At 47.1% G+C, this 14,946-nt stretch overlaps 1 protein-coding gene across 1 annotated transcript; it reads right to left on the bottom strand.

Moving 5' to 3' along the window:
- Positions 1–972: 972 nt before the first annotated feature.
- Positions 973–13,826, bottom strand: LOC141197712 (zinc finger protein 75D-like). The gene is made up of 6 exons (XM_073662798.1): positions 13,680–13,826; positions 10,746–10,869; positions 10,565–10,662; positions 10,277–10,367; positions 3,649–3,710; positions 973–1,023 (listed from the first exon to the last, which is right to left on the bottom strand). Exons 1-6 carry the CDS (start codon positions 13,824–13,826, stop codon positions 973–975), a joined length of 573 nt encoding a protein of 190 aa, XP_073518899.1.
- Positions 13,827–14,946: the final 1,120 nt, after the last annotated feature.

Below are 14,946 nucleotides of genomic sequence, written 5' to 3'. Positions count from 1 at the left end.
CATACCTGTAAAGATGAGTTTTCAGAGCTCTGACGTCTATACATGTGCTCTCTCTGTGTTCTGTCCAGCTGTACTGAAAGTGAAATAACTGTATAGACTAGTATGGTAATTGTCTACTGATAAGATCAGAGAAAACACCACCCTTTAGCATAAGATTGCCCACAGTACAACAAACACATTTGTCAAATAGAATTTATTAGGTCCGCATTACACAGTAATAGAAGCAGCTAACACAAGGAAAATAAGAAAATCTTTTCATTTACAATGTGAATTGTTGACAACTGAATTGAACTATTTCTATATGAACAATAGGATAAATCAGATACAGCGAAATTTTTTTGCACATAAATATAGTGGAAGCGATTCCATCTGCTGTCTCGTAATTTGAATATGTATGCGTAAATCTGCACGTACCAAAAGGACCTAGATAAATTGATAAATAGTAGTAGATGCAATATACGTATAGTCCAAAATTAGATTATGACTCCTTTATTATACTCAAAAAAATTACTGGAGATTAGTATAAAAGGCTATCGGTCATTTTTGACCGAACAGTACAAGTGTAAAAAAAAACGTGGAGCAAAAAGAAAAAAAAAAACACCTACTACCCACAGTAAGAACCCCTCAAATGAGGAAGAGTCACTTAACCACAAGTTTCAGAACCGCATAATGAATATTTTAAAAAATATCAAATTTCAAATTCGGTCATTTTTGACCGAACAGAACAGCAGGGTTAAGTGATAAATTTACTGTAGCACAGATTCATCTCAGCTAAAAAGTCTAGACCCTTAGATCAGGAATAGGACAGACATTTATAGGACATTTCATAACTTTCCCAAATTATGAAAAAAATATTCCCCACATCCCGCACTGAACTACTGTACCCAATTTATTATATATTTTAGGAGTCGGAGTCGGTTCATTTTATTTTATACGGAATCGGCATTTGTGTTTCGGGCTCATGTGAGGTTGTTACGTCATGTGAGCCCTGCGCTCAATCAGTGCTGGTGCCACTGTATCCACCTTTGGACAAATCCAAGATTAAGAGAAGGTCAAAGAGCAGCCACAGCCCTGGCTTCCTGTTAATCTTCAATACGTCCGAAGGAGGGGACAGTGAAACTGGCACTGATTGGGTGAAGGGTTCATGTGATGTAACTGTAGCGCCCCGAGGGTTCGGTCGCTACAGAGGTATTGCATCTCAACCAGATGTGCGATATCTCACTTCCAGGTAAGGATGGAGTGTGGATCAGGACCCTGACACCTGCATGCATTACACCACATTTCCGGGGGGCAGGGCGACCGATATGCTCCAAGTAGAGCACGACAGTCCCTGTCCCGAGTGGGGGGAGGGAACACCGAGGAAGGGGGGACCCTGTAGTGCATAGGAGGGAGAGGGCAGTTCCTGGGAGCATTGAGAAGGAGGTATAAAAGGTGGGCACCATCTTAGTTCTGGGTCAGTTCAGTCAGAGGAGAAGACAGGGAGCAGAGGCTCAGACCGAGCTCTGCTCCGCAGGCAGGCCTGAGAGAGTGGCCGGAGCCTGGAGGAAGGAGAGGGAAGGAAGAGGAGCGGAGGAGGCTCCAGGAACAAGGAACGAAGGGACCCCAGGGGTGTGGACCGGCGAGTCGCCACCGCACTCCCGAATCTACCTGCGTAGGGGGGTCAGGCCAAAGGGGGAGACTGGTCCCCGAAGCTAGTGGAGGCGGGGAACTACCCTTAGCTAGAAACCGGAGGCTGTGACATTTTATGTGGCGCAGCCCCTCGCTACACCCGCTAGGAAGGCACCACATATGGTCAGGGAAACGGCACCAACGTTGACCCGAGAAGGCCCGAGGCAGCCGGACAGAAGCGAGGTCACTGGTGGGGTATGACAGGCCAGAGAAAGGACACACAAAGGGGGCCTTGTGAAATGCTCCAAAGTTATCTGGGAGTAGGCCGAGCCCCTCACCTGGTGAGCACAGTGCGACGTGGGACGTTATGACCAGCTGGAGTAACGTGGATAAAGAACTGTGAGTAAAATCCCTGTAATGCATTACAGGACTCTGTGTCGTTATTGCTGCTCCCGGGCACCATCACCCCCAACATCCGCACTCGCTGCCCTGAGGCTATACGCCTCCCATGGGGAGTTATACTACCCTCTGCTGCACCCTCAACACCAGCCTCAGCGATCTGTCCTATAGACTGCCATTTGGGTTGACCGCCCTGGGCACGGACCGGGTCGCCGCCACGGAGACTACAACCCCCAGCATCCCCAACAGGTCCGGTTCCGAGTATCCCCACACACACACGGCCCAGGGGGCGCATCATAACAACCTCACATCAGTCCTGGGAAAGTGAGTGCCAATACCGCTGGAACGGCCCTACCACGGTAGGTGAGTATGAGTGTTTTTATTTTAAGGAGGCTAAACATGAGGAATGACAAGTGTGACAATACAGGTTCTTATCTTCTTAATCAACCAGATTTGTTAAGCCAAGAGAAATACACTATCGTGTTTGTGTTGACTTGTGAATGCATGTGTATTTATGTGGCTGGTCAAGGAGGACATACTATTATGAGTATAAATCTGAATGTTGACTTGTCTTGGTTTTGAAACAATAATGTTTGTTAATATGCTAATTATATATTATATTAAAGCTAGCCAGATGCTGATTTACAAGAGACCCCTGCAACTATGTAAATTGATTAAATGCTTAAACAATGAGACCTGAGCCCTGTGGAATAATACCCTCCCTAATCCTTGACCTGTGGATCTGTACATAAAATGACGATTGTAACTATTTAAAGGGACATATGCCTCTGTAACAGTCAGAATTGAAAGAATCAAAGATCAGTCAGACTCTTCAGAACATCAGTTTGGTAGCATGGCTTCATCCAGAAAGAAACAGATTTGGATTCTACATGATTCCGGCCTAAGGGTACACGGCCCTGACTGGAAGGATATGGACCTGCTCCATTGACCATCAGGGAGTACATGGATACATTTGGGGAGACAAGGTTGGGACGATGAAGTCACTTGGCCCTAATGCATATGTTGTTTGGGGTTGCCAGGTGGGACCCTCCGGTCGCCTGGAACCCATGCAGACATTCGGAGAAGCCAGATTGGGACCAGCCGGTCATCTGGCCTCATGGAAGCTCTTGGAGAGGCCAGGGTGGGACCCACAGGTCTCCTGGCCTTTTATCTCGATGAACTGTCAGCTTCCTAAGCTTGCCGCTACCTCCTCTTTGTGGGGGCCTGCAAAAAGCGGGGGGGGGGGGGCACTGTTTGAGGAAGATGGCTCTGGAAGTCCCAAAGTCGTAGCTGTTCTATTCTCGGCGGGCCAGCGGAAGGATGAGACTGTGTAATGGGTAATTTTTGGTTAAAAAATGTCCAACATTCTGAAAATGAAAAAGGCTTCTCGCCTGTATGACTTCTATAATGTGTATTTAAAAGTGATTTCCATGTAAAAGATTTCCCACCTTAAGAACATCAAAAAGGCTTCTAGCCTCTGTGAGTTCTCTGGTGCTTAACCAAAGTTGATTTCCGGTTAAAACATTTCCCACATTCTGAACATGAAAAAGGCTTCTCCCCAGTGTGAGTTCTCTGATGTGTGATAAGATTAGATTTATCAGTAAAACATTTCCCGCATTCTGAACATGAAAAAGGCTTCACCCCCGTGTGAATTCTCTGATGCTTAACAAAGTTTGAATTCAAGTTAAAACATTTCCCACATTCTGAACAGGAAAATGGCTTCTCCCCTGTATGAGTTCTCTGGTGAACAACAAGATCTGATTTCTGGTTAAAACATTTCCCACATTCTGAACAGGAAAATGGCTTCTCCCCTGTGTGGGTTCTCTGATGTATAACAAGATTTGATTTCTGGTTAAAACATTTCCCACACTTAGAACAAGAAAATCTATTCTCCACTGTGTGAATTTTTTGATGTTTAAGAAAAGACATTTCGAGGGGAAAACTATTTCCATATTCTGAACGTGAAAATGACTTCTTTGATTTAGGAGCAGTTCGTTTTTTAATGCTTATTTTGTGACTTTGATTTTCCTTAGTAGTCGGTAATGAATCAGAAGACAGGACCTGTTTCAAATGATCAGATGACAGATCTTTGCTGTGAAGGGATGATGGTATATCTGGAGTAATGGCATTCACTTCAATTGTATCCTGTGGGATCTCAAGATCATCTGATTTAAAAATTGAAGATGTCAGCTGTCCCTCTGATCTCCTGGTACAGTCATCTGCCAAGAAAAAAACAATTATATTTTTTGAATAAAATATCCTTCAATTTTATATTGTTTAACATTTCTACTTAAATGGCAAGTTATGCAAAAAAATTTAAATTATTTACCAAGGCAATGACAGTTCACAGTCTAATAGAAAACCTCATAGGATGAACCAGTAGAGCGTGGTGTCCAACTGTTTGTTCATTCTGTCTCCCAAATATGGAATAAAAAGCCACCAAACAATGATATGTAGGAGAAAATGATACTAATAAAAATTTCTACTCATCTCACAAACAACAAGTCCCCACTCAGGCCCATCATCTGTCAATGGAAAAACAGAGGGTTTCCACATTATTAGTGGCTCAAAGGCTCTTGATAAGTAACATGGCTTCCATAAACCAATCCACCAATATCCACTCTCCCAAAGTCAAATCTCCCCCTCGTTCTGAGCCTTGCAGTGTGTCCAAAGTACATTTAGCCTCCATGTATTTGGCATTACTATAGTGAGAAGAACCCACTTAATTTACGGTGTGTGTCTCCTGGAGCACAATCTGGGCACTATGTGTTGGGTAATAAAATGGTCTATGTAATTTTCACTCTCCAACATCCACTACGTGCTAATTTCTGGAAAGTGCCTGTGGAGTCAAAATAGTCACAGCTCCTATAGATTAATTCACTGAGGGTTATAATTTCCAAAATGGAGTCACTTTATGGGGATTTCTACTGCTCTGGTTTTCGGCAATTTGGTCACATTAGGGCTCCTGCAAATGGTGGGTCCCATTCTCCTCTTGGATCTGCTCCTGCGACGTCTGCTTCTGTCACCAGGAGCCGCCTTATTCATTCTGCAGGAGGCGCTGGTGATGGAGGAGACATCAGAATCAGAAGCTCTGGCTGGCGCAGGCTCTGTCCAGTCACTAAGATTAGGGTGCCTGGGACCAGCAGTACTATCCAGTCTGGCAGTATGGGTGCATGTGCTGTCCAGCTGGAGTAATCTGCTCCCTGCTTCAGCCAATTGGAAAGCACCGCACCCTACTAAAGCTGGAAGCATATTGCCGGAAGCTGCCAGATCCAGCCTTGTTCTCCTCTGGTTCAGTCCTCTGTGATCAGCTCCCGGCTTGTGTATTTGTTTCTGTTGTGACCCCGGCCCGTTTAGGGACTACTCTTGTGTCTTCTGATTTTGTATTTTCTCTGCCCTCCTGTTCTGACCCGGCTACCTGACTATTCTTGTTCTCATCTCACACCGCAGAACAGCAGATAACACCGTGGCCCAAGCCTGGGGGTCTCTGTGTAAGTCCAGATCCATGTAGAGGGGTTAAAGGGTGATGAGCAAGGCAATCCCTGGGATCTGGAAAACGGAGTAGATAGTGACAAGCCTGTTCGAGGTAGCCATCTTTTGAGCTTCCAGGTGACCATGAACAGTGCCCCCAATACATTGTGTCTGCAAACTATTCCAGCAAGATCTGCTTTCAAATAGCTAAATGGCGCTTCTTCCCTTCTTAACCTGCCATGTGCCCAGACAGTAGGGTACAACCGTATATAGGGGATTGCCAGACTCAAGAGAAGTTGGAAAATAATTTGTAAGGTCCATTTGTTTTCCATAATCCTTTGTGAAGAATTCCAGAGTTTTCACCACATAAATTGACACACGTCAGATTTGAAAAATGGGGCCTAATTAGGAACAAAAAACTGGGTGCGGGAAGGGGTTAAATCAGAGTATTTTGGGCACCAACTACTGTAGTCAAAAAATGTGATTATAGACAATAACATCTACTGAAATGATCAAACTCAACAGTCTTCCTCAGTAAAAAATGAGTAACTAAACAGAAAAGTCCTCCGGTTCGGAGCCGGGTTAACATAAGTCCATAAATAACGGTTGCCGTAGGCAATGGCCAAGATGGGCCGCTTAGAGCCTGACAGGGCAGAGCCTTCCCAGGCGTGGGTTCAGCTACTCACAGGTCTGCAGAGCTTTCCTGCTATGCTCCTAGCAGGTCCCAACACTGAACAACACTAATCCTTACTTCAGGGTTTTAAAGGACCTGTGGCAAGAGCCACTGGAAAACCCGGGTTGGAGGGAGGAGGCCGCCCCACTACCTTCCTGTAGCCTCCTCCAAGAAATGAAGACCCTGCCGGGTTTTACTAATCTGCCTTAGCCAGATAGCCTGACCAGGTCAATGCTTACCTTCATTTCTGCATTGCAGCCGCAGGTGTGTCTGTGAATGCAATGCACTCCAATGGATTTAATAGGTCTCTGTACACATTCTGGGGATATATAACATCCCTCGTATACGATCCCAGTCACTGCCTCACATATCCCCCCTCCCTCTGTTCAAACATGTGGGGTTGAACATTTGTCACCATACAGGGTACACGGGACAGTGCATCCGCGTTTGCCTGCGATTTCTACAGAGAGACTGAAATTTCGCAATGACAGAAACCGCCTGGTGACTCGCGCATTCCTCGATGACTCCTAACTGGAGCATTTGTTTTACCTCAGCCGTGCCGGCTTGCCTTCGGGCTTCGGGCACCCGGTACGGTCTCATTCGTACCCTTAACCCAGGTTCGGTAACATTGTCACGTTGGAGAACCGCAGTCCTACACGGTAGCACTGAGAACACGTCGGTATTCTGCTGCACCACCGAGTGAGCCTCCCGTCGCTGCTATTTAGTGAGAGCATCACCTATCCTGACCTCTCCCCCAGACACACCCCTGGCTGAGGGTATGCATACTACCACCCGATCGCCCTTGTTAAAAGACCTGTCGGTGGCTCTTTTATTATATGTGCGCCTCCGTGCTGCCTGGGCATCTAACAGATGTTCTTTCAAGATGGGCATGGCCGCCACAATCCAGTCCTGCATACTAGCCACGTGTTCAATTTTACTCCTATGTGGAGTCCGCTCTTCTTCCCACGTCTCTTTGGCTACGTCCAACAGACCCCTAGGGTGTCTGCCGTACAATAACTCAAAAGGGAGAGAACCCTGTGGAAGCCTGGGGTACCTCATGGACGGCGAACATCAAATATGGTAGTAACATGTCCCAATCCCTTCGGTCCTTAGAAACCACCTTTTTAAACATGGACTTGAGGATTTTATCGAACCGTTCTACTATCCCGTCGGTTTGAGGGTGGTACGCCGAGGTGCGCAATTGTTTTATTTTTAGCAGTTTGCACAGTTCTCTCGTCACCTTGGACATAAAAGGGGTCCCTTGATCCGACAGAATCTCCTTAGGTAGTCCAAGGCGACAGAACATGGCAAACAGCTCCTGTGCAATCAGTTTCGCCGAGGTGTGGTGTAGCCGTATAGCCTCTGGGTAACGGGAGGCACAGTCAACGACCACAAGTATATGTTGGTGGCCACGAGCGGATTTTACAATGGGCCCTACCAAGTCTATTGCAATCCGTTCAAAAGGTACCTCTATCACTGGCGGAGGTACCAATGGGTTTCGGGAGCTTGAGGTGGGTGTGGTCAGCTGACACTCGGGCCAGGATTCGCAGTACTTTTGAACCTCCTCATAAATCCCCGGCCAAAAGAACTGCTGCAAGATACGCTCTTGCATCTTTTTAACCCTTAAGTGTCCACCCAGCAGGTGTGTGTGTGCCATCTACAGAACCGCCCGACGGTATGACTGAGGTACCACTAACTGTTCCACGACCTCGTCCCTGATTTTGTCTACCCTATAGAGCAACTCACCATTGACCAACATGCGTGGAATCCCAATATCTACACCGGGCTGTTGAGCTACACCATTTACCTCTAACACCCTTTTTCGCACCCAAGTCAGGGTGGGATCCTTTAGCTGAGCTGTCCCAAATGTGCCCCGGGACACATCCAGCTCGGGGATCAATGGGGTCTCCTCGACCTCTCCTGTCAGCACCTCTAGGGTAAACCTATCGAGGTTACACTCTGTCCCTAGGTTGGACACCCCTACGGCAGGTACCCACTGACTCGGGTTCTTTGGGTACAGCGCCCGTAATAAATTTTACCGGTGAAGAGTGTTTTTTGTTTTTCCACAGAGTCCAGAACAGGGGCAAGTCTCTTCCCAACAAAGTCCCATAGGGAAGAGTTTTTACCACCTCCACCACATGTTTCGTGTCCCCACATGGCGTGGACAACACTACCTCCGCGGTTGGGTATTCTCGGAGGTCCCCATGGATACACACAACCCCGACGGTCTGTTCTCTGGGGTGGTCTCCTGCCACCAGCGACTCATGTACCAAAGTCACTAGGCTCGCTGAGTCTAAGAGGGCCTCCATTGGGTACCCATTAACCAGTACATGGCACAGTTGGGGTTCACTGTCCGGGGGGGGGGGTCGGCACTCGCAGAGCAGACAGTCTAGGTGTACAGTGAGACCCGGCGGTTATACCCGCAGTCCATGGGCTCTGTAGTCAGGGGGCAGTTAGCAACCACGTGTTTCGGCCCCTGACACCACCAGCACCTAATGGCGGAGGTACTGTTAGATCTTGTGACCTTTTTGGAGGGAACCGGTCTCCTGACACTCTCACTCCGCGGTTCCCCTTCAGCACGGGTACGGTGCTGACTATCCTCAGCAGAGGGACGCGACCCCTTTCCCGGTTCCTGGTCTGGCAGGGTCCAGCATGACAGCTGCGAGGGGGCAGAGTCCCGTATAAAGTCCTGAGTGGCCGAGTACCGCTCAATCAGGCTGACCACCTGGTCGAGGGTGCCGGGGTCCCCTTGCCCCACCCAACGTTGGATAGCGGCCAGCAGAGTCCTCACCAGCCGGTCGACCACCACCGTCTCCACCATCTGGGCTGGAGTCAAAGTCACCTCTTGACCAACTGCAAAAGGTCATAAGCCTGAGACCGGGCGGGTCGGGTCTCCACATAGGCCCATGAAAATACACGCTGAGCCCTCACGTATGTATTGACCCCAGTCGGGCAAGGATTTCACCTTTGAGCCTCTGGTAGTCCTGGGCGTCCTCCCGACTGAGCTTGAAGTAGGTCTTGTGGGCATTGCCGATCAAAAACGGAGCCACCACTTCCGCCCACTGGCTGGCTGGTAGGTTTTCCCACTCTGCTGTACGTTCGTAGATGGACAGGAAGGCTTCCACGTCGTCCTCCGGTCCCATCTTCCTCAACTCTGAGAGAACCTTGTCCCGGGCCTCTCGACGTTCCGTAATCGGTGTTGTGGCCGTTTCCCACAGGGCAGCAATCTGTTGCAGCAACAGTTGTTTTTTTCTGCTGCTGGTACAGTAGCTGCTGCTGATTATGCTGTTGCTCCCGTTCCTGCTGTTGCCGCTGGAAACTCAGGTGCTGCTCCTGCTGTTGCCGTTGGAGAATCTGGTGCTGCTCCTGCTGTTGCCGCTGAGACTGCAGCTGCTGCTGCTGGGAGAGTACCAGCTGCTTTAACAGCTCCTCCATTTTGTCCACGGGGTGGGGCTGAAAGGGGGCAGTCCGGATTGAGGTCATGCAGCTGCTGGTGGGGTATGCCTCAGTCACAATGCCCGCAATCTCTATCAAGCTGTAAGGCGGCGGTGTTCACACCGTGCAGTAACTGAGGCAGTGACCCAAGCAAGTCCAACATAAACAGCTTTTATCCAGCAACTTACGGGTAAACATAAAGTCCTCCGGTTCGGAGCTGGGTTAACATAAGTCCATAAATAACGGTTGACGTGGGCAATGGCCACTCCAGGCCGCTTAGAGCCTGATGGGGGCAGAGCCTTCCCAGTCGTGGGTCCAGCTACTCACAGGTCTGCAGAGCTTTCCTGCTATGCACCTAGCAGGTCCCAACACTGAACAACACTAATCCTTAATGCAGTGTTTTTAAATGACCTGTGGCAAGAGCCACTGGAAAACCCGGGTTGGAGGGAGGAGGCCGCCCCACTGCCTTCCTGTAGCCTCCTCCAAGAAATGAAGGCCCTGCCGGGTTTTACTAATCTGCCTTAGCCAGATAGCCTGACCAGGTCAATGCTTACCTTCATTGCTGCATTGCAGCCGCAGGTGTGTCTGTGACTGCAATGCACTCCAATGGATTTAACAGGTCTCTGTAAACATTCTGAGAATATATAACGTCCCTCATATACGATCCTGCATTTGGTGGTTACTACTCACCTGGGTAGTCATATGTAGGAATCTCCTCCTTACACCGCTCATCACCCCTCACATATGTCTCTGTAGTATTAATATGGGTCAGATCTTCACCCTGAAACAAATATTATAAAAGTCACAGACAGATGAGAAGTCCCATCTATGATCAGCTCTAATCCTGTCATCTCCACCGTTCTCATTACACAAGTATAAAACATATAATACTGGTGGATAAAACAAGACTGAGCACAAGACCTTCACAGCCGTCTATACATCATAGGGGAGATCTCATGACACCTTCTCTCCATCTACCTGATGATCCTGAGGAACATTGGGGTCTTCTTGTTTACAGTCCTGTGGAAGAAGAGGACGGGGACATCTCTCTGGTGTTGTCCTCTTACTGGATAGATCTGGAGGAAACACATACAGGGGCTGAATTCATTCTTTACATACAGATAATTATAGGCCGTGTGTATTTAGTCCTGTCTATTACCTGGTGATGTGAGGGGCTGGGGAACCTCCATCATGACGTCCTTGTACAGATCTTTGTGTCCTTCTAAATACTCCCACTCCTCCATGGAGAAATAGACAGCGACATCCTGACACCTTATAGGAACCTGACACATACAAGGACACCGTCATCCCTCCCGATCCCTTCATAGCGTCACTGTATAATGTCCCAGCATTCCCAGCAGTGTCACCTCTCCAGTCAGCAGCTCAATCATCTTGTAGGTGAGTTCTAGGATCTTCTGGTCATTGATGTCCTCATGTATCAGGGGGTGAGGTGGAGGCCCCGTGATTGGGCTCAGGGGTCTTCCCCATCCCTCAGACACCGGGTCCTGACAGCGCTCTCTAGAGGTCTTCTTCACTACTGTGTAATCCTGGTTATGGAGAGACACATTAATAAATCTCCCTCCAGACATTTCCAGAGTCCTCACCTCTCCAGTTCTGTCCATCTGTTATTCCCATAGATAAGAATGATGTAATGTGACGTCATCAGAATCTCTCACCTCTGCAGTAATCCGGAAGAGGATCTCTAGGGTGAGGTGTAATATCCTCTCCACCATCTTGTCTCTGTCCATATCCATCTTTGATGGGTAAATCAGGAAAATTCTCTTATATAGAAGATCTTCACTAAGAGGATCCAATATTGTAGAGACCTGAATGAGAAGAAGATGAGCCGATGTAACATCATAAAAATCCTGTGTAATAATACAATTACCGCAGATAATAAGGGAAACATATGAGGAGATTTATGATTTTACATTATTTAGTTTTCTTCTTTACATCTAGTAATAAAACATATACAGTGAAGGAAATAAGTATTTGACCTCTTGCTGTTTTTGTAAGTTTTCCCACTGACAAAGACATGAACAATCTATAATTTTAAGGGTAGGTTAATTTTAACATTGAGAGATAGAATATCCAAAATAAATCAAGAAAATCACATTGTATAAATTAGATAATTTTTTTTTGCATTTTGCAGTGAGAAATAAGTATTTGATTCCTCTGGCAAATAACACTTAATACTTGGTGGCAAAGCCCAAAACAAGCACAGCAGTCAGACGTTGTTTGTAGTTGATGATGAGGTTTGCGCACATGTCAGGAGGAGTTTTGGTCCACTCCTCTTTGCAGATCATCTCTAAATCATTAAGATTTTGAGGCTGTCGCTTGGCAACTCGGAGCTTCAACTCCCTCCATAAGTTTTCTATGGGATTAAGGTCTTTAGACTGGCTAGGCCACTCCATGACCTTAATGTACTTGTTTTAGAGTCACTCCTTTGTTCCCTTGGCTGCATGTTTTGGGTCATTGTCTTGCTGGAAGACCCAGCCTCGACCCATTTTTAATGTCCTGGCGGAGGGAAGGAGGTTGTCACTCAGGATTTTACGGTACATGGCTCCATCCATTCTCCCATTGATGCGGTGAAGTAGTCCTGTGCCCTTAGCAGAGAAACACCCCCAAAACATAATGTTTCCTCCACCTCCATGCTTGACAGTGTGGATGGTGTTCTTTGGGTCATAGGCAGCATTTCTCTTCCTCCAATCTCGGCGAGTTCAGTTTATGCCAAAGAGCTCAATTTTTGTCTCATCTGACCACAGCACCTTCTACCAATAACTCACAGAATTATCCAGGTGTTCATTGGCAAACTTCAGATGGGCCTGCACATGTTCCTTCTTGAGCAGGGGGACCTTGTGGGCACTGCAGGATTTTAAACCTTTAAAGCGTAATGTGTTACCAATGGTTTTCTTGGTGACTATGGTCCCCCAGCTGCCTTGAGATTATTAACAAGTTCCCTCCGTGTAGTTTTAGGCTGATCTCTCACCTTCCTCATGATCAAGGATACCTCACGAGGTGAGATTTTGCATGGTGCCCCAGATCGATGTCGATTGACAGTCATTTTGTATTTCTTCCATTTTCTTACTATTGCACCAACAGTTGTCTCTTTCTCTCCCAGCATCTTTTTTATGGTTCTATAGCCTATTTCAGCTTTGTGCAGGTCCCTGACATCCTTAGAAAGCTCTTTGGTCTTTCCCATGTTGTAGAGGTTACAGTCTGACTGATTAATTGAGTCTGTGGACAGGAGTCTTTTATACAGGTGACTATGTAAGAGAGCTGTGTTTAATGCAGGTAACGAGTTGATTAGGAGTGTCTAACTCAATGGTTTGTAGGGTTGGTGGCACATAACTTTTGTTACCAACTACAACTTTCCACCAAACATCTCCTGTGGGGACCATATGGGTCGAGATGTGTTGCTACAGCCCCTCAGAGCTACTCTCAGCTCCCAGTTCATTTGTGAGGACCTCACTGGCTGAGGTGCATTGGTATGACTCCTCACTAGTACTCTCAAAGTCCATTTGATGAGGGCCACACACTCCTTGCTGTAGCACTGCATCTACAGCTTTCTGTAGGAGTTTGGCGACACTTTAATTAGGCCTCCTTGCCTTCTGCCCACTCAGGGCAAAGTTCCGTTCCGTTTAAGTAGGCCTCCTGGCCTGAGCTAAGGACCTTGTCCTGCTCTCTATCTCCACTATGTTCCCTGCCTGGAATCCGGATTCCCCATGCCATTATATATTTGCATTTCTTTACAAAGTACTATCTGATGTCTCTCTTCCGGCACACAACACCATATCAATTCAAGTCTGCAATCAAATAGACCTGTATTTCTCACTTACTTATCCCTATCTGACTCATCTTCAGGAAATTTTTCTGCTGTGTGCCCATGAAGCTCAGACTGAGGGCTCCCATGCACCCGCACAGAGCCCACACAGTATGATAGCCCCCACAGCCCATCACACAGTATTAAGGCCACCACAGCCTGCTACAGAAAATGAGGACCCTCACTCAGTATAATACACACTACTCACTCAGACTCAGACTCACAGGTGAAGGCTGAATGGTGGATTAAGCAGCTTTCAACTTCCCGCACTAAATCGTTCAGATCTCTGCTGGCAATTTTTCTGTCTTCAGCAGCCAAGGTGTTAGATTCCAGAAGTGTTTTTCGGTGCATTTGAGCCTTCTTTGGCGACTTCACCTTCCATGTGACCCATACAGCCTGAATAGTTGTAGAGATCATATAGGACGAAACATTTTTTACTGTTTTTTTTGTAAAGTGACAAGTTGCTTATCGCTGGGGGTATAACTGGTGATGCCCCCACTGTTCAATAGGACAGGCGCTAACAGAGATCACGCTACATATTTTACGGAGGGGTAACAATACTCCTCTTAGCAATTTTAGCAGTATTTTTAGCCAAGGAGGAGTACATAATTTGCAGTAATTCAAACCTGTAGTACATAGATGAATACATAATACTAAGATCTCACTATTAACGAGGGGAAACTGTATCTTATAAAGCTTAAAAATGGTCCCCATCAAATATTTCAAACTGCAACCCACCCATTTCACATGTCATGTTGCAGACTTAAAGGGAATCTGTCACCCCCTGGGAGATATGAGACCTCTAATATGGGCATACAGGTTATAGAAAACTAAATCTATACATACCTGTATTGCCCAGAGTAGGTGGTCTGCTTGCAGTGAAATTGAGTTTTATAAAATCTGCTTTCACAAGATTGGCGTCTGCTCAGAAATCCCCGCCTATGTGATTAGTAATCCCAGAAATCCCCTCGTATCAGTGGATTTAGCATGTTCCCCCCCTCCGCTGCACGTCACAGGGCCCTGTGATGGGCACTTCATTTCCCGGGCATACGCAATGCAATGCTCACATCAGGAGCACTTTGTTTCCTTCCGGCCAGTTTGTCTCTGCACTGTTCCGCAGTGTTCTGGTGGGCAGGCGGCCCCTCGGCACACAAGAACACTGCGGAACAGTGCAGAGACAAATGGCCATATTAGAGGTCTCATATCTCCCAGGGGGTGACAGATTCCCTTTAAGAAACACAGCTCAAGAAATGCAACAGTTGTCAGTGGAGCAGCTTTGTGAACAACCATTCGTCACTCAGCCACTGGGCAGGGCTGTGACATGAGATAAAATGAATCTTCCTGCTGACTGAGCACCGCAGGGATTTTTTTTCTTTCTAGCCTCAGTCCTGCGTGCTCGGTCCGTCGCCATTCTCTGTTGAAATACCGTCAGGCTGACTGAGCAGAATGGGTGTACAATTAGATTAGGTATTTATTTTTTCTCATGTCACAGCCCTGCTCTGTGGCTGAATGAGGTATATTCTTTCATGACGCTGCT

The sequence above is a fragment of the Phyllobates terribilis genome, unplaced genomic scaffold, assembly GCF_046119375.1.
Source record: "Phyllobates terribilis strain yellow unplaced genomic scaffold, ASM4611937v1 Scaffold_86__1_contigs__length_6382490, whole genome shotgun sequence".
NCBI classification, from domain to species: domain Eukaryota; kingdom Metazoa; phylum Chordata; class Amphibia; order Anura; family Dendrobatidae; genus Phyllobates; species Phyllobates terribilis.
Note: the sequence above shows the minus strand (reverse complement) of the source record. Positions and strands in the feature narration are given on the sequence as shown.

Bases quoted from the DNA above. Each gene is read 5' to 3' on its own strand.
- LOC141197712 (XM_073662798.1), bottom strand. From the start codon at position 13,826: ATGATCTCTACAACTATTCAGGCTGTATGGGTCACATGGAAGGTGAAG. The intron at 10,870-13,679 runs GTGCGGGAAGTT...TGTATGTGTCAG, and splicing joins GCAGAGATCTGAACGATTTA to GTTCCTATAAGGTGTCAGGA. The intron at 1,024-3,648 runs GTGAAGCCTTTT...ATTTGTCCAAAG, and splicing joins ATCAGAGAATTCACACGGGG to GTGGATACAGTGGCACCAGC.